The 22,855-nt window shown below is 38.9% G+C and overlaps 2 protein-coding genes across 3 annotated transcripts; one reads left to right on the top strand and one right to left on the bottom strand.

The window, feature by feature from the left end:
* Nucleotides 1-4,178: 4,178 nt before the first annotated feature.
* On the top strand, nucleotides 4,179-8,727 carry LOC101472252 (dr1-associated corepressor). Of its 2 annotated transcripts, none has more exons than XM_004554747.4 (6): nucleotides 4,179-4,379; nucleotides 4,916-4,988; nucleotides 5,387-5,480; nucleotides 7,425-7,519; nucleotides 7,649-7,748; nucleotides 8,122-8,727. In XM_004554747.4, the coding sequence occupies exons 1-6, from the start codon at nucleotides 4,338-4,340 to the stop codon at nucleotides 8,258-8,260; spliced, it is 543 nt and encodes a 180-aa protein (XP_004554804.1). In that variant the 5' UTR covers nucleotides 4,179-4,337; the 3' UTR covers nucleotides 8,261-8,727. The 2 variants fall into 2 exon arrangements, with proteins under 2 accessions (XP_004554804.1, XP_004554805.1); XM_004554748.4 differs by having other exon boundaries at nucleotides 7,425-7,538.
* A 146-nt stretch (nucleotides 8,728-8,873) lies between these two features.
* ahsa1b (AHA1, activator of heat shock protein ATPase homolog 1b) lies at nucleotides 8,874-14,805 on the bottom strand. Its single transcript, XM_004554746.6, has 9 exons — nucleotides 14,556-14,805; nucleotides 13,044-13,234; nucleotides 12,565-12,647; nucleotides 12,353-12,470; nucleotides 11,013-11,104; nucleotides 10,608-10,736; nucleotides 10,390-10,491; nucleotides 10,213-10,264; nucleotides 8,874-9,896 (listed from the first exon to the last, which is right to left on the bottom strand). The coding sequence occupies exons 1-9, from the start codon at nucleotides 14,633-14,635 to the stop codon at nucleotides 9,724-9,726; spliced, it is 1,020 nt and encodes a 339-aa protein (XP_004554803.3). The 5' UTR covers nucleotides 14,636-14,805; the 3' UTR covers nucleotides 8,874-9,723.
* Between the last annotated feature and the right edge of the window lie 8,050 nt (nucleotides 14,806-22,855).

Genomic DNA, 22,855 nt, shown 5'->3' with positions numbered 1-22,855 from the left:
TTCTCTATTGGCAGTAACAGCATCATCGGCAAACCGTTTGGCTATTTAGTTTTGGCTCTGTGGGCAGCTGCAAAGTGTTCTAAGATCTTCTGGTTGACGGCAGTTTTGAGTTTGGACTTTATAAAACACAATGGACCAACCATCACCAGCATCAAGCAATTGACACAGTACCCCAAATCATCACAGAGTGTGGAAACTTTACACTGGACTTCAAACAGGTTGCATTTTCAGCCTCTCCACTCTTTCCACAGCCTTGAAATGAATTCCAGTTCTTTTTCTCCTTAGCCCAGGTAAGACACTTCTAGCTTTGCTTCTAGTGGCTAGATGATATAAAACTAAATTAATAAGTTAGAAACCAACTGAACTGCTAACACGGATCTTGGTGGATTGAAAGTGAGCAAAAGTTAAGGCCTTGCGTTCACATTTCCTGATTTTTGCATACTCATCACCTGGAAAGAGGAAAAAGACGATGCAGGAGGAGCTGTAACACAGGACGTATGAATGCACTCTCTTCAGAAGCGTTTTCACCTTCAGTGTATGAACGAAGTCTAGCACACAGATGTTGTTTCAATTATGTAGCATGACCAATCTGTCTGCCCTTCACTGTTTCTGTGTGCATTAATAAAAAGTGTCATGTCTTTTCTAATTGCACTGTGCTGTGAATTGAATTGAAAGTTGCCCAGAAAATATAACACCCTATTAACATTGCTACATCATAAAATGCAGATGTAGTTGGGCTAATAAAATAAAAAACAACGACAATAAGTTATAATGCAGTTGAGCCAAAGATCATATTTACCTGAAATTGCTTTAAAATGAAGCGTTGAAGAGAGGTGCTCTTATTTTGTCAAAGGCCTGCTGACTCCACCCCTCTCTCCTCTGCCTGCATCACTGGTGGGAAGTACAAAGGGGGTTAAGGATAGGAGTCAAGGAGAGGAATCCAGTATGTGCAATCTGAGAAATGTGAAAGGACTAAGATAGCCACCTCTGAATGGGCCGGGTAGACTGGCCTGATGCTCCAAGATGCACTGACTGAGCTCCACGTGTCAGGGACCTGCAAACCAACACAGAAGGCTTTTTTTTTTTATTTCTCTCGTTTGTGTCTCGAGTACTACAACTTTTCAAGTGAACAAAACTCAGAGTTGTGGGATTCCAATCCCTCTGTCGAGTCTTTATTCTACACAAAAGCTGTCCACCAGGTGGCGTTACATAACACTACTTTTTCCATTCTGTTATGATGTGCTATGAATGTATAATGAACTCAGCACTCTAAGCTGGCTAAATATGCCAGATATTACTATTTGTCATGGTCCTGGCAGGGCTGGGTTTATTTCTCTTCTTTTCCCTCTCTTGTATAGTCAGTGTTACAGTTACAGTGGCTGTAAATTCCTCTCTGTGGAAAGACTCGAGTTGATTCCTTGAGGGGAAACAAAAACTCAGATCCCCACCTGCAAGATTCTTAAGTTCAAAACTCCCCCTCAAACACACTGGAGGCTGTTTTGTTTGCTCTCCCCACAACCACCACACATAAATATTCAATGCCATGCACCTTTATCAGGCAGTGTAACTGATTTTAATGTTGTTAGGCCACACTTCCTGAATTAGGGTTGAGATATTTATCTGCACGTCTCAGCAGAAAATCAATCCCAGGTCTGCAACATGCCAGGTTGTAGGGCATTTTATGGGCTGAGGGGCAATGTTATTTTATAAGAATGCAATGAATATTCTCCAAAAGTTGATTCTGTTCATCTGGACGTAGCGTTATCTGCACGCTACGTCCAGATGAACAGAATCAGCTTTTGGAGATTTACTTACCTGGATGATTGAGAATGCATCAAGATGCAGTGAATATTATTTTAAGTTTTTTTTAGTTCACTCATTAATGGCGAGGCAGTCACATCAGCAGAAAATTGGATTTATTTGTTTGACTGCAGACGGCCTAAACCAGGGGTGTGAAACATAAGGCCCGGGGGCCAGAATTGGCTCAGGAATCTGGCCCATTGGATAGAGTCAAAAACTGTAAAGGAGGGCATAAACTTTGGACTTTTAACTGTATTTTCATACCTTTTACAACTTTTCTCTGATAAAGATCTCACACATGGCAATTCATAATATACCAAAGTAATAAATAAACAACATTCCTGTTTTTTCAATACCTACAATTCTTTTTTCTTTTCTTTTTTCTTATTTACAATGAGTTTACATTAAAAAAATCTTTCTGGGCAATGAGCTACCATGAAGTTTCTGTAATTTTGCAAAAGAGTTGTGTAATTTCTTTCATTTACTTCAGCAGCATTTCTTTGTCATTTCGATAGCACTTAGATTTACAGCTGAAATTGCACTTTTTCTTATATAATCTATGTCAGGGATTAAATGTGTATTTAAACTTCTTTACACTGACAGAAAGGTGAGTTTCACTCGTTCAAACTCAAAGTGGGCTGACTGTACTGTGTGTGGCCCATGATCTAAAATGAGTTTGACATCCCTTACTTAACCTTTATATTCTTATGATCTAAAATTGTATGTAAGAAAAGTACTACAAATAAAATGCTTAGAAGCAGAAAGATGCTTTTATTCCAAAATCCCGTTGATATATTTGAATTGAAATAATGGCTGGTTATATTTTTCTCCTTTTCCATAAAGGTGCTACATGAAAAAAAATGTCCCAGGTTATAAATGGTTAAAATCTAAACTAGTTGAGACTAGAAGTGTTAATGAAAAATGCACCAATTACCACCAGTCGGCACAAATATGTTTAAAAAAAGAACATGCATGCATAAAGTAAAGATAACAGTTATCCTGCTGGTGTCGATGCTTTATTAGTCTTACATAATCTTTTTCAGTGAGTACTGATTAACCTTATCTGATTAACCTTTGCAGTCATTAGTGAAGCCAGAGTGGTCCAGACAGAGTGATACTCTGCTGAAGATCAATATGTCACCGCAAGCAAATGAAAACATCCGTGTTTTCCGGGTGGTCTGCAGTCCAGCAGATGGTGCGTGAATGCAAACAAAAACTGTGTGAAGTATTAAAAAAGCAAAATGGCCAGCTTTAAAATGTGAACTTATGTAAGAGGACTTTCAGTGTTAAAAATATCCTGTGGCCACAACAGAAAAACTTGAAATCTTCTTATTTAATAATATGTATTTCTTTATTTGTGTACTTAACATGATTAATGTGGATGTTTTCATGCAGTAATATAGTAAATGCAAAATTCATACATCCACTCATTTTTTTAATTGCACATAGTGGTGCAGGGGAGGGCCCTATATATGGCCTAAATGCTGCAAAATCTGAAAAGCAGCCTATAGGACATGCTTTTATTTTTTAATTTGTCATGTTAGCTGTAGGTAATATTAATGAATAAATAGATGAATTCCAATATAAATCAAATAATGGCTATGTTAAGTAACAGTAACATTGTGAGGAATGTTGGAGTTATTGCTGACAGGATATGTCCTTTAGGTGTCATTTGTCCCATTATACATTTGTCCCATTATACATTTGTCCCATTATCCTGACAGAGGCAGCTTTCAGGCCCTCTTCTGTTGAACCAGCTTCCAGTTTGGACTTTTTGGACACCCTCTCTACTTTTAAGGTTAGGCTTAAAATTTTGGTTTTTGATAAAGATTATAATTAGTGTTGGATAAGGTGACCCTGAACCATCTCTTGATTATACTGGAATAGGCCTAGGCTGCTGAGGCCTTCCCATATCCCATGGATTGAGTGTTTCTACTTTATTTGTCTTTCTTCCCTCTCCAAGTGTTTATCCAACTCGATTGAATTTGATCATTAGCGATGATTAAACTCGGGCTTTTTCTCCCATGTGTGTGTTTTGTCCTGTCTCACGCTGCTCTTATCGCTTTCCAATCACCCCAACCCCTGAACCTGGTTCTGCTGGAGGTTTTGTGCTTTTAAAAATGAGTTTTTCCTTCCCACTGTCGCCAAGAGCTTGCTCATAGGGGGCCATCTGATTACTGGACTTTGTTTCTAATATTGTAAGGTCTTTACCTGACAACGTAAAGCGTCTTGCTGAGAATGTTGTTGTGAACTGGTACTATATAAATACATTTGAACTGACATCAATGGTATCTAAAGTCCTAAATAGTTAACGTTTTGAATTTTTTTAAAACCATTTTTAGCACGAGTTGTTAACGCGCCAGTGTGATGACGTCATTGTCGGGGTCAGGACAGGTTGACCTCAGGTGTGTGTTTTTTCTTTTCTGGGGCATTTTTTGCGGGGTTCTTCCTGCTGAAGGTAAACATATGGACGAAGCAGCGATTTGCGGTAAAAATATGAAAACTGTGTTCGAGCGGCGCGGATTAAAGCGACGAAAATGTCCGGACAGAAGAGAAGATATAACGTACGCTTCCCTGCTGTGAGTAAATGTGGAATAATGTGGAAAATTAAAGCTGCCAAACGAGCTAACGGGTAACTGTAGTCGTGTGACAACTGTTGCATTCAAAGACTGCTGGAAATCATGTTTATTAGCGAGCTAGCCTAGCAAACTAGGAGATATGTTAATAAAAATGCTTTAGCTCTACTAGGCTAAATTACTTACTCGTTAAAAAACAACAACAAAAAACGGTACCATTATATAAGGTGTTTCGATGTTTTTTCAATGAATACGAGTTTGCAGGACGTTGTGCTTTCTGTTCCTTCCATTTTTTATGTTGTGGTTGGGAAACTTGTTTTCCTTTTTAATGAAATGTATGTAGGCCTATTTTGTAGTATAAATAGTTGGTACATACATGTCACACATTGTTTTTCACATATGAACCATTAAAAAAAAACCCACCTTCAGCTGCTATTAACAGTTATTTCATCAGTTACATGCAGTTTACTCAGTGCTCCTCAATGCACCGTAACTTCCATTTGCTTGAACAGCTGTAAACTCTTTGATATTGTTGCCAGAGGCGCATCAGAAAAATCATGCAGAAGGACGCTGAGGTGGGCCGGATGGCGATGGCAGTTCCTGTAATCATATGTATCCTTTATGAGTTGCCGAAGCAGCATCTTCTTCCAGCTTCTCCTGAGGCACTTGCTGGGAGTTAAAGTCAGTTGCGTTCAAGTGCCAATCGCTTAGCAAAATAAATAAACTGTCCTAATGAATCTTGTTGTTTTAGGTATTGGATATTGGTTAGACTGAATTAAACATTAATTTAGGCTGATTAAAGCGAATACACACAATGGCTCAACAATAAATTGTTCAGTTTATTGCACTAAGATACATCCCTCCAGGTGATAGGAACTGTTTTCTGCTGTGATGGTGTGGATATTTGATGTTAGCTAGTGTTAAATGGTAACTGTATTATGTCAAAGCAAGTATGTAAATACATGCTGAAAGTGTTGTAGAGCTGTGAAATCCCATACTGCATCAATAAGCTCGGGCCTTGGAGATATTCCTGAAGTCTCTGCTGACCAAAACCTGCGTGATTACAGAGTCCAAGCTCAGCGCTGTTGTGTCTGTGGCTCACATGTAAGTAAGACTTTGTTATTTGAGCTCAAGTATATGAGATTATGAATTAATCAAGACTAATCCAACCAAGATGCTAAAATGATGGTATATGTAGACGTAATTAATGAAATCAGCAGTGTTGTGCCCTGTGCGTAAATGCATGCAACACTCTATGCTCACAGAAGAACATTTAGATGAAAGACTTCCAAAAACAGCTGGAAGCAATAAACTAAAGCCAGCTCCTATTGTCAGTGAGTCTGGTTCACATGACCTGTTTCACTTTCTGTCCTCATCTCTGAAAGCAGTGCTTTAGGGTTTCACACTGGAAGAGAAATATTATGAGTGTAAGTGAGGCAGATATTTTCACGAGATCTATGCGCACCTTCGACTGCTGCAGGCGTGCAAACTGTCTTTTGTGAAGATGAAGAAGACATACGTGCAATTATAATCTTGTTCATATCTAACTGAATATGACAGCATTCACTCAGACTTACTACGCACGAGGTTCCTCACAAATTTCAACTAAAAAAATGACTGAACAGGTTACAGTACTGTGCAACAATCTTGATCCACCTCTTACTTCTTTATACTTTGCTAGGAAAATGGAAAATAGATGCAGCGATTTATTGAAACATGCACCGACATACTTATAAAACATAGAGTTTGTACATTTTTAACAACCATGAAAATCGATATTTGGTACGAGGACCTTCATTCTTCAACACAGCCTGAAATCTCCGTCTTGTCATTTCATTAAGTGGGAATAGTTCTCCAGGATTTTTGAAGGACATTCAAAGCTCTTCTTTCGATGTTGGCTGCCTTTTGTTGTGATCTCTGTGATGACAATCCAAGATTGCTTCACTGATTTTGAGGTCCAGAGTCTTGGGAGGCCAATCCATGACTGATATTGTCCCACTGTGTGTTTTTTCTGTCCATGTATGCTTTTACTGCATTGGAAGTGTGTATGGTCATGCTGACAAATGAAATTCTGCCAATTAGATACTTTGTTTTTGCATGGTGGATCAAAATCTGATGGTAGCGTCATGTGTTGGTAGCCAGTGATGCTGGGGATCACATGATCCTGCAGCCAGTGATGCTGGCATTGCTTTTTAAACTTGGCAGAACCTCTACCATGTTTTACAGATGGCTGCAAACAGACATGTTGTGCCTTTCTCCTGAACTCTTCCATACTGCTTCACAACAATTTGAACCAAAAATTTCAAATGTTGTGTCATTTTGCCATTGTTGCCTCTGATTTTCAGTCGTGTTTTTGTATATTTTGGCATACCTCAGCCTTTTTCCTCTGTTTCCCTTCCTTACTAATGGCTTCTTGACAGCCACCATTCCACTGAGATCATTTCTGATGAGGCTTGAGCGAAACAGAGATGGATCAATTGAAGGTTCAAATGCAGCTTTTAGGTCCTGTGCCAGGTCTTTAATGACCCCCCCCCCCCACCCCCCTTTCACCCTATTTGTTAAGGATGAGACCAAAATGGGTCGTCTTACTTTAGTTACGTGGCCTTTTAAGGTTCATAGGTCAATGTTAAGTAGCATAAACAAAAACCATTCCTATAAAAATATTCAGGTACAAGGACTGGACTGAAAGTTAGTGAAAAAGAGGCCAATGTTTGAAGAAAAACTTTGAAAGACCTTCAGAAAGCTTGGGGAGTTATTGTTCTGGACCATTTTATAAGAAATTATAAGAAAAGTCTGTTTTGTTTTTTTTTATATAAAGAATCAGCGGTGGCTCAAGAATCAAGAATACTGTATGCTGTTGTTTTTAAAACAGTTCCTAGGCTCTTAACATTAGTTATCCCCAATAAAATAAATTGAATATTTAACAAAAAAAGCAAATGAAATCAATATACTGTCAGTTTGTTTGCTTTTTTTTCTCTTTAGCATGTCGTTCACATGCATGTATATGAAAAGTTGGCATATAATGTATTACATTTTGTGCTTTTATAGGAAGCAATGCATAGAGTCAGAAAAGCTCTTCCATTTTCTCAAAGACTTGGTAGCACAAACCACGCCTACAAGCCAGAAGGACAACAGAAGCATGAGTATGTGGCCTTTATACAGGTAGAGAGTGTACCTTTAATGTCAATGTAACGAATTCCTTCTTAAAAAGCCTCCAAATGCCCTCAACATTATTAAATTCTTATGATAATTGACCTTTTCTTTGTTTCAAGGAACAAACAGCATGAAGTTTCTGTTAAAAAACCACCTGAAGTGGAGGAAATGGCTCCGCAAGGTAGCCTCGACTCACTTGACAACGACTCGAGTGCCAGCGTACGTAGTAACTAAAAACAAAATCTTACTCCAACTAACATGCGAACCGAACCAATCAGCTCTCAGAATGTGTGTACTTGTGTTTCTGGCACTCAAGCAGTAGTGGACACTTTTGTGTTGCATGCTAAAAGCTGCAGCAGCGCCCCCTTGAGGCCATAGTGATAATTTTACTCTGAAAAAGTGTAGAGTACTTCTTACCTCAGCAGTGTTTGTCTTGTCTAGAGAACGGTTGTGGTGATCCGTGGGTGAAAGGGTGAAGACGGAGAACAAATTCTTATCAGTTACCTTGGTTACTAAGAGCTTATGAACTTTGCGGACATGTTAATACCCCTTCTTGTTTCAGTTAGTCAATCATTTCCTCTCCTCCTTCCAGGAGTCGGAGCTCTACATCTGCTTATGACTGTGCAACCAGCGGAAGCCGCTGTGAAGTCACAGCAGCGCCTCATTTCATTATGTCTCCTTACATTTGTCTTTTGTCTCTGCTGTCCTGGATTTTGGTCACAAATAAGTGAGGCTAAGTAATCGCAATACTTCAGCTGACGTCTACATACAAGTTGTTTCGTTAGCTCAAGTCCAGCTTTTGGGTAAATAAAGAGTTCCTTTTCTTGGGAGGATAAGGGATCTTTGTTTGGAGCAGATATATTTTAGGATCACTTGAATCTTTTGTGGAAGTTTGCACTGAGTTGTAGATTTTTTTTTTTCCTTCTTCTTGCTGATTAGGAAATTGTGTTTGTAGAGCAGTACATGCTTGAATAATGATGCTATTTAGATTACAATATTGAGTTTTGAGATTATTCTGGAACACTTTTAGACAGTGTGCAGCTCTTTTTTTTTTTTAACTGTATTTTGAAGATGTATATTCTTTGATACAAATTAGATGCTTTCAGTGTATTACTTTATTTTTTGCTTGTTTTTGTTTTCCGGTAGGATGTGCAGCAATCTTTAAAACCAAACTAAGTGCTTATTTTAAGAAATAGTGGCCTTTGTGGTGTCTATTTTTAGAGCACTTGTAAATTAAAAGTTTTAAAGATTTTTGCATATATGAAAATAAATAACTTATGTAAATAAATAATTGGAATCTCCAGATAGTTCGAATGTAAAGAAGTTGAATAAAAACAAGTCGCAAGCATATAGGGATTGGTTTATTCCAGTAAACTAACCTTTTTACACTGTGATGGCGTGAAATGAGGAATAAATAGATGCACTCTGTTCTGAAAGGTTATTTTTACTGGATTTTTTTTTTTTTTAAACATTTTGAAACCAAATAAAGCAAAAACATCTCTCTTCAGTTGCTACGCAGTGACCTGCATGAGGAGGTGAGACTGTTTCCATGTCCCAGCACTGATGAGGTTCGCTAACGTTCCTCCTGCTGATCCACGCTGACAGACGCTACACTTGTAATGAGCATCCAATCTAGTCTCAGAGGAACAAGCTGGAGTACAGTCCTGCTCCGCTGCAGGTGATCGGACGTCATTCTTCCACATGGGGGGCAGTTTGGAATGAAAACATGCATCTTCACTACAATGACTCAAAATGAGCAATACAAGTAAAAAATAAACATTCATTTTTTAAACATTGTTTTTCAAATAAAAGAAAACATTTGTTTATCTCCTGCAATAATTACATATTTATAGACGTAGAGGCCAATTTGAAGTAGTGGTGCGATAGATCCCTTTGTTTTATTCAATCCATTATTTATCCCGAGTCCCAAAGGCACGGTCCATTCATTCTCCTTTGAACAACTGATCCAAATACTGAAGGAGGGGGAACAAAAACAAAGATTGATTTTAAATATGCTCAGAAAAGAAAACATTTACACACAGAGAGGTGATGGATTGGCCTCACTTATGCTGTCTCTTCTGTTAAGTCGTGCTCTGAGTTTACAGTCGGATGTGCCAGAGATCGAAGGACAAAAGATTAAAAATCCAAAACAGGAAAGAAAACCAAAACAAAACAGCACTACAGTACACAGTTTTCAGAAGAGCCGTGCTCCGTAGCCAAATGTCTGTTTAATAGATTCGAAGTAGTATCTCTTCCAGCCCTCTTTCGTCTGCTCCTCCTGGCTGTTTGGGACGCCTCGATACTCCACCTTCAGCTCTGTCTCGCTGCTCCGGTCCAAGAACGTCATTGTGATCGTGGCGTAGTGCTCTGTGGCAAAAAAAAAAATAAATCCATACTTTTAACTATAAAAGCACGATAGCATAAAAGGAAGAGAGATCCGAGGAGATAATTTTTGACCCTGAAGTGAGCTACAGATGAGGATAAAATTATAGTAGGTGAATGAAAAGCTGACCTTTTTATTGAGCCATAACACAAACCACTGCTGTGCAATTATTATTTCACAGTTTATGTGTTTGAATTCATCTATACTAGTACATTTTTTTTTTCAAATTTGAATTCAAATGGTCCAGTTTGTTGTATGATAGTAAGCACTGTTCCCACATACTGAAAAATAGAAACCTACCACAGGGCCAGGTGTTATACCGCCACTTCATAACTATTTTCTCATCTGGAACCTGAAAGCAAGAGGACTTGTGTTAGAATTTACTCAGGTAAAGTGACGTTAATGTGGTGCAGTACAGTCAAGTAAATGATTCATATACACAAATGCTTATTTTTAAATGTCATAGATCAGACTCACCAGCTCTGTGAACTCGCCCAGAATATTTCCATCTAGCAGACGAAACTTTCCGCCCTTCTCTCCATCCACTGTGGCTGAACCACGCGTGAACGCCTGAACCATCTGTTTATTGACAAGAAGCCCCAAAATCAAAAGAAGCAAAGTCCATTTTTACTGAAAGACTTAACAAGACACAACCACAGCCTGGGTTTCCAATCAAACACACAGCTGAGGCTCACCTCTCTGTTCAGAAAGACCCTGTAGAGTTCAGCTGGTGAGGTGAGAAACGTTTCTTTCAATGTAAATTTACAGGTGGGGATCTTGACGCCGGTGTTGACGGGAGTGGCTGTGCTGGCAGAGGAGGAAATCTGTTCCACACAAGCATAGAAGTCTGGTGAGCACGGATCAGTTTATGTGCCATAACTAAAGCCTGGTTTAGACTTCTGCAGAAACGTCATAATTTTTGACGTAACTAGAAACTGCTTTAAACCTTCCACGTAATCTGACATGAACAACAACTGAATGGTGGGAATTTAACCACAGAAAGCAGGCTTAACACTGCTTCGGGTATCAGAGTAAATAAAATGGGGACAAAGTGAGTGTCAAAGTCCAAAATCTTTACTATGTGATTGATGTGCACCAACCTCAGTTTTATCCAGCTTAGCTTTGGACTGTGATGTGGACTGTGGTTTGGCCACACCATTGGCTGTGGGTAGGATCATCCCCTGTGTGAATTCTGCAATTAAAAAAAAGAAAGAAGAATTCGTATAAATATACCGCAATTTTCGGGCTATAAGCCGCTACTTTTTGCACAAGCTTTGAACCCTGCGGCTTTTAGTCAGGTGCGGCTTTTCTATGGATTGTCCATGATTTTTGTGATATCGTAAGACGATTTGTTTTGTTTGTTCCGCTCTTGTACGGCACTACGTTGCCTGGCGGAAGGGCATGTGATCAGACACACAGTATCGGGGTTCAAGAGTGGTATGTTGGTCACATGTCCATCCGCCAGGCAACGTAGTGCCGTACGAAGTAGCGCGAAAAACAAACTTCAAAGTAGCACTACGCGTTCAGCTGGAGGCGTGGATGATGAGCGGCGATAAACTTGCGAAAAGCAAGTTATGCTCCACCGGTGGATTCTGACAGCGTGGAAAAGTGTGAAAACATCCATGATCACCAACGGATTTCGAAGGGCTGGACTGCTGCATGATGAAGAGGAGGACACCGCCACGGCCCTTCAGAGGGTGTTCGACTCTGACACTGACAACGAGGATTTCTTTGGTTTTGAAAGTGACAACGAAGGAGAGAAGCTGAGAGTGGATGATGAAGCCATCCTGAGCCTGTTCGTTTCCGACACTGGAGAAGAGGACTTTGGTGGTTTTAGTGCGCAGGAAGAAGAGAAAGATGGTGAATGACTGACTTTTCTTCTTGTTAACGCCGTGTCACTGCACCTGAGCCTAAAAGGTAGGCTGAATCTATTTTTCTGGTGTGCTGTAGGTTATTGTTATGTACTACATTTGTTACTCATTTATGAAGCACAGTACATGTTTTGTACTTGTAATTACCGGTACTTGTACATATACCCTAAAAAGTTATGCAAATATGTACCCCTAACTTGTTTTTCAAAATATTAATAAAAGGGGTGTGTCTCCAAACAGCCATCTCTTTCCTGACAATTCCCTTTGTGCATATTCTCTTACATATGATGAGTCAACATTGAAACACCTGCGGCTTTAAGTCAGGTGCGGCTAATGTATGTACAAAACAGGATTTCCCCCTGATTTTAGCTTGTGCGGCTAATATTCAGGTGCGCTTTGTAGTCCGGGAAATACGGTAAGCATTTGACCCTTTTCTTTGACCTAAACTGAATCTGGCAAACTCTTAACGCAAATTCTACCCAAAAAGAGTTTAACGATTTACAATCATGCATAATCTCAATGTGTTCAGCAATTAGGCTCTGGGAGAAATTTGCTGTTCGTTAGCTCACCTGTTTTTAAGAACCCAACGTAGCTCTGCAATGCGTCGCGGAATTTATCCACTCCTTTCGTTTTCATCAGGTTCATCAGCAGCGTGTCGGGTTCATCTTTGTTCAACGATACAGAAATCTGGACACGACACAGGAAAGTAAACTCGGTAAACTCTTCCTCCACCTTCCAGCCAGCCTGAATCAGTGTGCACATGTGCTTTGGTGAAACTTACATCAAGATCCTCCATGTCATTTTCATCAGACAGGTTTGGAACTTCAATTGTTCCTTTATACTTGACTCCTGCTTTTGACTTTCCTGTTCAAACAAAAAAGAATAAACATGTCAGCAAAGATTCAAAGCCTCTTCAAACCTGCCTCCTATTTTAGTAACGATAATAAAAATGCAACATATTAGCTCAGTCACTCTTCTCTATAAGCCACTGAAGCTTTTTCCCCCTATTAGATATAAAAATCTACCTGTTAAAGGCTGAGCTGTAAAACTTCACCATATAAGAGATCGTGCCCTGCATTCAAGATGTTTGCAAACAAGCTGGCACAATGCTGATTAAGTCTCAGTGCCTGCTAAATTATAGTCTGGAAGCAATGACGGTAACTGCCACTGTTAGCAGCCAAACGACCAGTTTCAGAGATACAATTAAAACCAAACTACTGCCTTAAATGAAACAAACAATAATGCTAGTTTTCTACTTACCAGTCCAAGTAGCTTTCACGTTCCACTCATAAAAGAAAATAAGTTTCCCTTTGCGGTTATTAATCGAGGCCTCTCCTTCCACCTTGCTGACTTCTGTCACTTCACACGTTCCCTCCTCATTCTCCACGCTCAATCCAAGAAGCAGAGATTTTAACTTATCTGATGACCAGTTTGTTGCATCTCTTTCCGTCCTGCAAAGTCCAGCAGAGACCACAAAGATAAGTGAGCACATCCGAACAGGGAACAAAAAACCCCAACACCTTAACTAAGGATTGTGCACTTTACAAGCCTTCTTCTCAATGTATTTTCAAAGTGTTTGCAGTCATACTCAATTGGGAAATTTGTTTTCTGAATCCCAAACATGAGATGCACTGACATGTCATCAAACATATGTCTGTTTGACACTGGTCGTTTGGCAAATGTGAGGCTAGACTGGCCAAGATTTACCTGCTCAGTCACATCAATTGTAAACTAGCAAGAGGAAGATCATGGTACTTGGATCTGCTCTCTTATTCACAAGGAGTTGCCACAGCGGGAAGCTCCACATGTTTAATTTGGCAGAGGCTTTACACCGGATGCCTTTCCTACTGGAACCTCTCCTCACATGACTGAATCAGATTCACCCTATATGGCCACTCATTATGCACTAGTTAAATGTGTTAAAAACAATATATAGTGGGAAGGGTTCTTTATCTTCATAACACAAAAGGGGGAGATCAAACAAAAAACACCCAACAACAACAACTGTGTACAGTTGTAAAGTGTACATTACTGGTAACTACTCAGGACGTCACAATTGGATCACCCAGTCAGATGGCCTCTGACATCAGCTTTCTAATCCTCTGCTAGATACAAATGTATTTTAGGAGGTCACCACAGCTGGAAGGTGGGCACAGACCGGCTTAAGTGACAAATCTGAGAACCACATTCTAGTTGACTGGTGACAGCGCCCCTTTAGTATGGCTGCTACAGAGAAAAGCCAGTAATCAAATGCTCCGGGATCATTACAGAAGACGAACAAATGCCATATTTACAAACTATGAATTCATTCGTATTATTTTGCGTAGGGCAGTTATAAAAAATGCAGTCACGTTGTAATTGGGGCTACCACACGTGTTCTGGTGCAACCGATGAAACATTGGTAACCGTAAACTTACCAAATGCGAGAGACTATAAAGCTTGTTACTACACCAGAATACTGCAGTAGATACAATTAGTCATGCTGCATTTTAACGCTACTGATGTTAAAAGCCGTTACACATGCATTTGAAGCTTCAGCGGCTAGCTACAGGCGAAGCTAACTTAGGAACGCCTGCAATGTTAGCTCGCCTAATTGTTTCAAACTTTTATATACCTCAATACTTGAGGCCGGCTACAGACAAAATAATGACCTAACCTTACTTGATCCAAATCTAAACATATAAACTACAGTTTGATACTAACAGGAGCTCGGTGTGTCGTGTTAGCATTAGGCTAACAGCTAAAAACCAATGTCCTTTCATTAGATCTTACCAATGCCAATTGTTGACATTAGTCGCATCAGCTCTCTCCTCTACAATCCAACGAGGGTCTCCTTCTCCCCACTTCGCCATTTTGTTGAATAAATAACAAGAAACGTTTAACTGTGTAATGTTAAAAGCAGAAAGCAGGTGTCTGCCGGTGACTATCCACCGATGCGCACGCTGTTTCTAGAAGCCTCTGGCTGCTGCGGGCTCTCAAGCGGTGCTCCTGCGTTTACTCGCCGAGCACAGAAAATGCTGGAAACGGAACGTTGTGGAAGGAGGTAAAAAATGTCCCCCCTTTGCCGGAAGTCTGAAGAATAGTTCCGCGTTAGGAATGCAGACTTCTGGAACTACAAAAATAAAAATAAGTAAGTAAGCAAATAACTAAGTAAATACATACACAGATAGATGAACTTTGAAAAGACTTGTTTTTATTTTCCATTTCAAATGTTTGTTTTTTCCTAAAGAAACGCTTCATTCTGCCAGGCTCACATGAACTACTCATACAAATTACTTTTACAAGCATTTTTTTTAAACCAACCACACAAAATTTGTAAATGTTCCATTGTTTTTGTTTTTAATTTTAAGGATGTACTTCTTTTGTCTGTTCTTGGCTGTTTGCAAGGGGAAGACAAATTAAGGCCTCACCCTCAGGTTTATGAAAATGGAGACTTTTCACAGCTATGGGGCAATTTTTGGACAAAATAACTGATTAATTATGAAAACAACTCTTAGTGAAACTTCTGATGGCATGGCCTAAACATTTTACATATCTTGAAGTAAAAACCTGTGATATTAGACAGTGATTATAAAAATGAGTGGAAGACCGTGAGGGATTAAGTCCATGTCAGCAGATTCTCACCTAGAGTTTGAGTGAGTATAGCATGAGCTTTTATTTAGGTATGTTCCCTTTGCTGTGAGTTAAAAAAAAATGGCTGGTGTCCACTCACCAGACACTTCACCCGTTGACCACTGGTGGTGGTCAGAGGGCCCGGTGGCGCCAGTGTCCGACAGCCTCGCCTCTGTCAGTGCGCCCCAGGGTGGCTGTGGCTACAATGTAGCTTGCCATCACCAGTGTGTGAATGTGTGTGTGAATGGGTGGATGACTGGATGTGTAAAGCGCTTTGGGGTCCTTAGGGACTAGAAAAGCGCTATATAAATACAGGCCATTTACCATTCAGCTGCTCAGTAACATGGCTATCTAATCACAGAGCAACTCAATGCATTTAGGCATGTAGACACAGACTGAATATTTCATAAATTTCATAGCAGCAAGAACAGCAAACTCAGGCTACAGTTCACACAGGCGCATCAACAATGCACAATTAAAGATTGGAAAAATCCTGCCTGGTCCGATGAGTCTCGATTTCTGCTGCAACTTTCAGAAACAACATGAATACATGGATCCATCTTGGAGGTCTAATGGCATGGTGCATAACTTATTGGCACACTTTGGGCCCCTTAATATCAGCTGAGCATAATGTAAAAGTCACAGCCTACCTGAGTATTGTTGACCATGTTCCTCACTCTATGACCGCTTCTGGCGGCAGCATCCACCAGGATCATGAACCATGCTGCAAAACTCATCTCAAACAGTTTTTTTTTGTACGTGAAAGTGAGTTCACTGTACTCAAACGGCTTCCACAGTGAACAAATCCGATAGGGCACCTTTTTTTTTTTTAATATTAGTAAAATTAACATACAAACAAAATGCACCATATACTACACATTCAGAGAATAGACATTCCTTACATATTAGCAACTTTAATATATAGGAAACAGAAAATATAAAGATAGGGTCACATAATTAAACAGATTATTAACTCACTAAGTCAAAATCTTCCACAAAGGAAACAAAAAAGCAGCCTTTTTCTTTTTACCTAAAGTCAAAGATTTAACCAACAGGTTTAAGTTGTTTTTCCAGTAAGCTAGTGTTGGTTTGGTCTTAAAAAACGACATTTATGTATGAATTGTTTGCACAAGATTAATAACACATTAACACCATAATTAGCTTTCTTTTCTTTCAAAAACACTCTAAACATTATCATATTTAAGGTAAATGGGGTAATTTGAATCCCACTGGAATAAAGCCAGGTATGAAAATCCAACCAAAATATTTGTATAAAATTGCACAAAAAGAATAGATGGTCCCAATCCTCCTCTTCTGTTTTACAAAATACACAATTACCAGTTTCTAATTTGAATCTATCACCAAGGAGTCTATTTGTCAGGTAAATTTTATTCAAAATTTTAAATTGGACTTCTTTCCCTTTAGGAGGGATAGGGAAGGTGATGTAATCAGTTCTTATTCTTTCAATTTCTTCCCTTTAGAAATCTTTTAATTTGTAATTACATCTAAGTAAATTTGGAGAATAAAGACTCCTTAATGAAGATCTTAGAAACTTATTATTGCATTTAACATCACAAAACTGAAAACCATCTATATATAATTGCCTTAACTTGGGGGAGATGTCAGAATATATTATATAATTTACAACTATGTTTTTAAGTGACAATGGAATGGATTTTATAACCCGATTAAATTTACTTTTAGAACATTGGATATTAAACTTTTGGCAAAAATCTTGATGTCCTAGAACATGTCCTTCCTCATCTACAAAATGGGCAATTGCCCAAACACCTTTTGATAACCAATCTTGAATAAAAATAGATTTTCTATTTGTCAGTATATATCAATTGTTCCAAATTGGGCTATTATGTGGAGTGAAATCATGTTTAAATAACATTTTCCAATAAAGAAGGACCTGTTTATGGAATTCAGAGAGTTTAACAGGTAGCTTAGTAATTTCAAAGTCACACTTTAGGAGAAAATCGATACCCCCCAGTGTGTTAAAGACCTTACTTGGTATAAAAAACCAAATGGAGTGTGGATTATTTAGGAAGGATTTTAACCATATAAGTTTCAAAACACCATTCATTATATCAAAGTCAATTGTGTTTCCACCACCTTCAGTGTATGGTTTAACCAAATCATCTTTAGATATATAATGGCACTTATTCCTCCAAATAAAATTAAAATTCAAGCTATTAATTGTTTTAATAACTTTATTCGATATTGATAGAGAGTAAGCTGGATATATAAATCTAGATAAACTATCCATTTTGGTTAATAATATTCTTCCAAAAATTGTGATAATAGGGCACCTTTGAGAGGTGGTTGTGGTGACACGCAGCCGATAAATGAACAGCAACTGTGTGATACTGTCACTTCAATATGCACCAATATCTCAGAGGAAATTTTCCAGCACCATTTTGGATTAGTGCCACGAAGAATTAAAACAGTTTTTATAGCAAAAGGGGGCTAACCTGGGACTAGCAAGGTGTACCTTGCTAAAGTTGGCGTTTGGTATGTAACTTAATAATAAGTTATATCCTCTAATAAGTTAAATTAACTCTTATTATCTATCTTATCCAAAAAGTAGCCCCACCTTCTGTTTTTTGTGTCAAGTCTAATAATTGTTCCAAAAAGGTTACAGATCAGTAGCTAGATGTTGGAGGCTCGAGGATTTAAAAGTCTGTCTAGGTACTGGTAACAGGGATGTAGATACAGTGGGGCAAAAAAGTTTTTAGTCAGCCACCGATTGTGCAAGTTCCCCCACCTAAAATGATGACAGAGGTCAGTAATTTGCACCAGAGGTACACTTCAACTGTGAGAGACAGAATGTGAAAAAAAAATCCATGAATCCACATGGTAGGATTTGTAAAGAATTTATTCGTAAATCAGGGTGGAAAATAAGTATTTGGTCAATAACAAAAATACAACTCAATACTTTGTAACATAACCTTTGTTAGCAATAACAGAGGTCAAACGTTTACTATAGGTCTTTACCAGGTTTGCACACACAGTAGCTGGTATTTTGGCCCATTCCTCCATGCAGATCTTCTCGAGAGCAGTGATGTTTTGGGGCTGTCGCCGAGCAACACGGACTTTCAACTCCCGCCACAGATTTTCTATGGGGTTGAGGTCTGGAGACTGGCTAGGCCACTCCAGGACTTTCAAATGCTTCTTACGGAGCCACTCCTTTGTTGCCCGGGCGGTGTGTTTTGGATCATTGTCATGTTGGAAGACCCAGCCTCGTTTCATCTTCAAAGTTCTCACTGATGGAAGGAGGTTTTGGCTCAAAATCTCACGATACATGGCCCCATTCATTCTGTCCTTAACACGGATCAGTCGTCCTGTCCCCTTGGCAGAAAAACAGCCCCATAGCATGATGTTTCCACCCCCATGCTTCACAGTAGGTATGGTGTTCTTGGGATGCAACTCAGTATTCTTCTTCCTCCAAACACGACGAGTTGAGTTTATACCAAAAAGTTCTACTTTGGTTTCATCTGACCACATGACATTCTCCCAATCCTCTGCTGTATCATCCATGTGCTCTCTGGCAAACTTCAGACGGGCCTGGACATGCACTGGCTTCAGCAGCGGAACACGTCTGGTACTGCGGGATTTGATTCCCTGCCGTTGTAGTGTGTTACTGATGGTGACCTTTGTTACTTTGGTCCCAGCTCTCTGCAGGTCATTCACCAGGTCCCCCCGTGTGGTTCTGGGATCTTTGCTCACCGTTCTCATGATCATTTTGACCCCACGGGATGAGATCTTGCGTGGAGCCCCAGATCGAGGGAGATTATCAGTGGTCTTGTATGTCTTCCATTTTCTGATGATTGCTCCCACAGTTGATTTTTTCACACCAAGCTGCTTGCCTATTGTAGATTCACTCTTCCCAGTCTGGTGCAGGTCTACAATACTTTTCCTGGTGTCCTTCGAAAGCTCTTTGGTCTTGGCCATGGCGGAGTTTGGAGTCTGACTGTTTGAGGCTGTGGACAGGTGTCTTTTGTACAGATGATGAGTTCAAACAGGTGCCATTCATACAGGTAACGAGTGGGGGACAGAAAAGCTTCTTACAGAAGACGTTACAGGTCTGTGAGAGCCAGAGATTTTCCTTGTTTGAGGTGACCAAATACTTATTTTCCACCCTAATTTACGAATAAATTCTTTACAAATCCTACCATGTGAATTCATGGATTTTTTTTTCACATTCTGTCTCTCACAGTTGAAGTGTACCTCTGGTGCAAATTACTGACCTCTGTCATCATTTTAAGTGGGGGAACTTGCACAATCGGTGGCTGACTAAATACTTTTTTGCCCCACTGTAAGCTAATTACCATTGCTGCAAATGAAAACATCCAGAGGCAGAGGTAATAAGCATCATTAGCGATGATAATTACTGGTAATTACACCAATCAGAATTAAAGGGTCTTAAAAAACACTAATGAAAAGCCTCCAAATGTGGCTGCTACTGATTTGGGAAGATATAAACAAAGTGCAGTTTAACTACTTATTAAACCTGCAGTTTAGAAGCTTAAAAAACAACCATCAATGAGCAAAATACACAATTCTAAAATACTGTTCATGCAGCGTTCTTATCAAAGTGATCTCTAGTGAGATGGAAAATCACATGTGATCATATTTGAACTTGACTTTATTGTCTTTTTCTGGACTTATTATGGATTTGTAATCATCCATCCATTCGCTTCCGCTTATCCTTTTCAGGGTCGCAGGGGGTGCTGGAGCCTATCCCAGCTGTCATAGGGCGAGAGGCGGGGTACACCCTGGACAGGTCGCCAGTCTGTCGCAGTTTGTAATCAGATCTCTGATTTCTTTGGTACACAGGGAAAGTATAAAACTTAGTGTTCTTTGCATCTGTCTGTCATTGCATTACAATTTCCCGTGAATGGAAATATTTCCAAAGGTTATCAATACAATATATTACCAAAGACATTTCTTTTAAGTGTCTGTCCGCATAAACAAGACAGAAAAGGTGAAAATAAGAAAAAATGTTGCACTGAGTTAAATTAGACCCAACTACAAAGGATTAAAAGCGGTTCGATCAGCTACTGAAACCAGCTGACTTCTTGTTACCCCACCAGAATGATTTCTTTACCATTTTAAGAAAATACGAGCATAAGCAAAAGCAACTCCTTTTGTGCCCCTCACCACCAAAAGGAAAAAGCTTAGATGGATTTTGTTTGTTTGACTTGTTGAAAACAGAGCATGCAGTGACTCAACAAGTATATACCTTTTTTGCCATGTATTAAGTGTAAAACTATGGTTTCTGTTATTTTACTATCTAAATCAGTTGACACCATTTGAACTTTATTCAAAGGCTTTATTCAAATTTGACTCATAATGGACCAGTGCCATTCAAAATAAAGCAGAGTAACTGTTCGGGGTTGAGCAAAATGATTTTATTATTGCGGTCTCAACAGACATAACATGTATAAACCATGTTTACACCTCACTGGGTAAGATCCACGCACTATTACCCAAAATGTGGTGTGTTAGTTCTGACCACAACTACCAGAGGCTCAGTCTGCATGTGTGGCAGTGTTTTTAAACCCAGTCATGTTACTGACCCGCTGCCAACAAACCTAATTAGTATAGAGAGATGTTCCACCAGGTGCCTTTAGTTTTCAGTGGCATCAAATTAAAAAAGAAGAATTATTTCATTTAAAAATAAATAAATAAATACAGTACTGTGCAACAGTATTGAGTCACCCCTCATTTCACTTCCAAGAAGCCAGACATTCTTGTTATTTTCATAAACTGGTCTTGAGCAATAGTTCTTCTGACTTTCTGAAGCAAATTCTTCTTTCATTTTCAGTCCGCTCCTTGTTCCTGACTACTTTCAGAAGAATGTTTTATTCCTTGTTAAGGTGCTTAACACCTAACTTATTATTTGACAAGAAAACCGACAATTCAAACATATAAACCCATCTAACTGATGGGCTCAGCCACTGTTTTCTATACACATAACCAATTTTACATTGCAGCTTTAAGTGTAAAATGCCATAGTATCATACAGTATCACAGGCATTAAAAAAGCAGTTTTAGCTAAAAAGGTGGCATATCAAAGAAGTGACATTAAAATATTTGAGGAAACTAGACAAGTGGAATATGAAAACAAAAAAAGAAGTGTCAGATTGAAAGAAATGGGAAAAAATCAGCAAAGACATGACAAAGGACCTGAGAAACATATCTGGCACTTTACTTGATCCATCTAAAGTTTGCCAAAGCCTCATCAGAAACGGTCTCAATGGTAGGGTGACAATCATGAAGCCATTCTTAAGGAAGGAAACAGGAAGAAAGGGCTATGAGGGTATGACAATTTACAGAATAATTGAAAATCGGTGGCAACGCACTGTGGAACACTATCAGTGCTGGATTGGCCTTCCCAGAGCCTGGACCTCAACATTGTTGAAGCAGTGTGGGATCATCTTTACAGGAAACAGAACGATAGGCAGCCAAAGAAGAGCTTTGAGTGTCCTTGAAGAAGCCTGGAGAACTATTCCTGATTATTCCCATTCCTACTTAATGAAATCACAAGAAAGTTTGCCTAAGAGATTTTAGGCTGTGCTGAAGAATAAAAGTGGTCTTACCAAATATTGACTTCTAAGTTTATTAGGATTGTGCACATTCAGTTTTTGTTGTATGAGCTATATTTGTATTTGCACAATTTTCAATAACTCATGTCACCTATTTCCCATTTCCCTAACAAAATATAAAGAAATTAGGAGTGGTTAAAGACTATTTTTTAATATTATATAAATAGAATAATCGATTTCTTGTTACAATTTTCTATTAAGCATTTTCTATTTTTATTATTTATTAATAAACTGGGTTGCGTTTTGATATTTGTGTCAGTGTAGAACTGTAGTATTACTGGAGGTTGAATCCACAGTGTAAGTGCTCATAATTCATACAGTGAGTAAAAAGGTTATAAGATAATTAACAAAGTACAAACACAGAAAAATGATGTTTTGCTAAACAATATTGCATTCTCTTGTAGGGATTTCGTTCTAATTTATGTTTGTTTGAATAAGTATTTTGTCATTTTACCTCTTAAAGTATTAAACTAATTCAGTTAAACAACTTAAGATCATATGTGATTTCTAACTTCCTGCACAATAAAAGCCAAAAGGTTTGTCGCCAGCCAGCCTTTTATATGTTTCAGTAAACTGGTAGTTGCAACTGTCAGTTAAAGACAGTGAAATCAGAAGTAAAATAATTCGCTATAAACAAAAGGCATAACACCTAAATGTCGCGATAACCTCATACATACTAGTTACTAGGCACGTATCGGAGTAAATTCGTGTTTCTTAGTCACTTTCCATGACTGGGTATAATTCCCCTCACCACAGATTGTTTTTCTTGTTAAAAAGGCCAGCGGTAAACGCAGCGTCAATACACAAAGAGTAACCAGAACATCATCAGATCTTCTACATCTTGTT

This window comes from Maylandia zebra, linkage group LG19 (assembly GCF_041146795.1).
Source record: "Maylandia zebra isolate NMK-2024a linkage group LG19, Mzebra_GT3a, whole genome shotgun sequence".
Classification (NCBI taxonomy): Eukaryota; Metazoa; Chordata; class Actinopteri; order Cichliformes; family Cichlidae; genus Maylandia; species Maylandia zebra.
The sequence above is the reverse complement of the archived record's forward strand: the minus strand, read 5'-3'. Positions and strand labels throughout refer to the sequence as shown.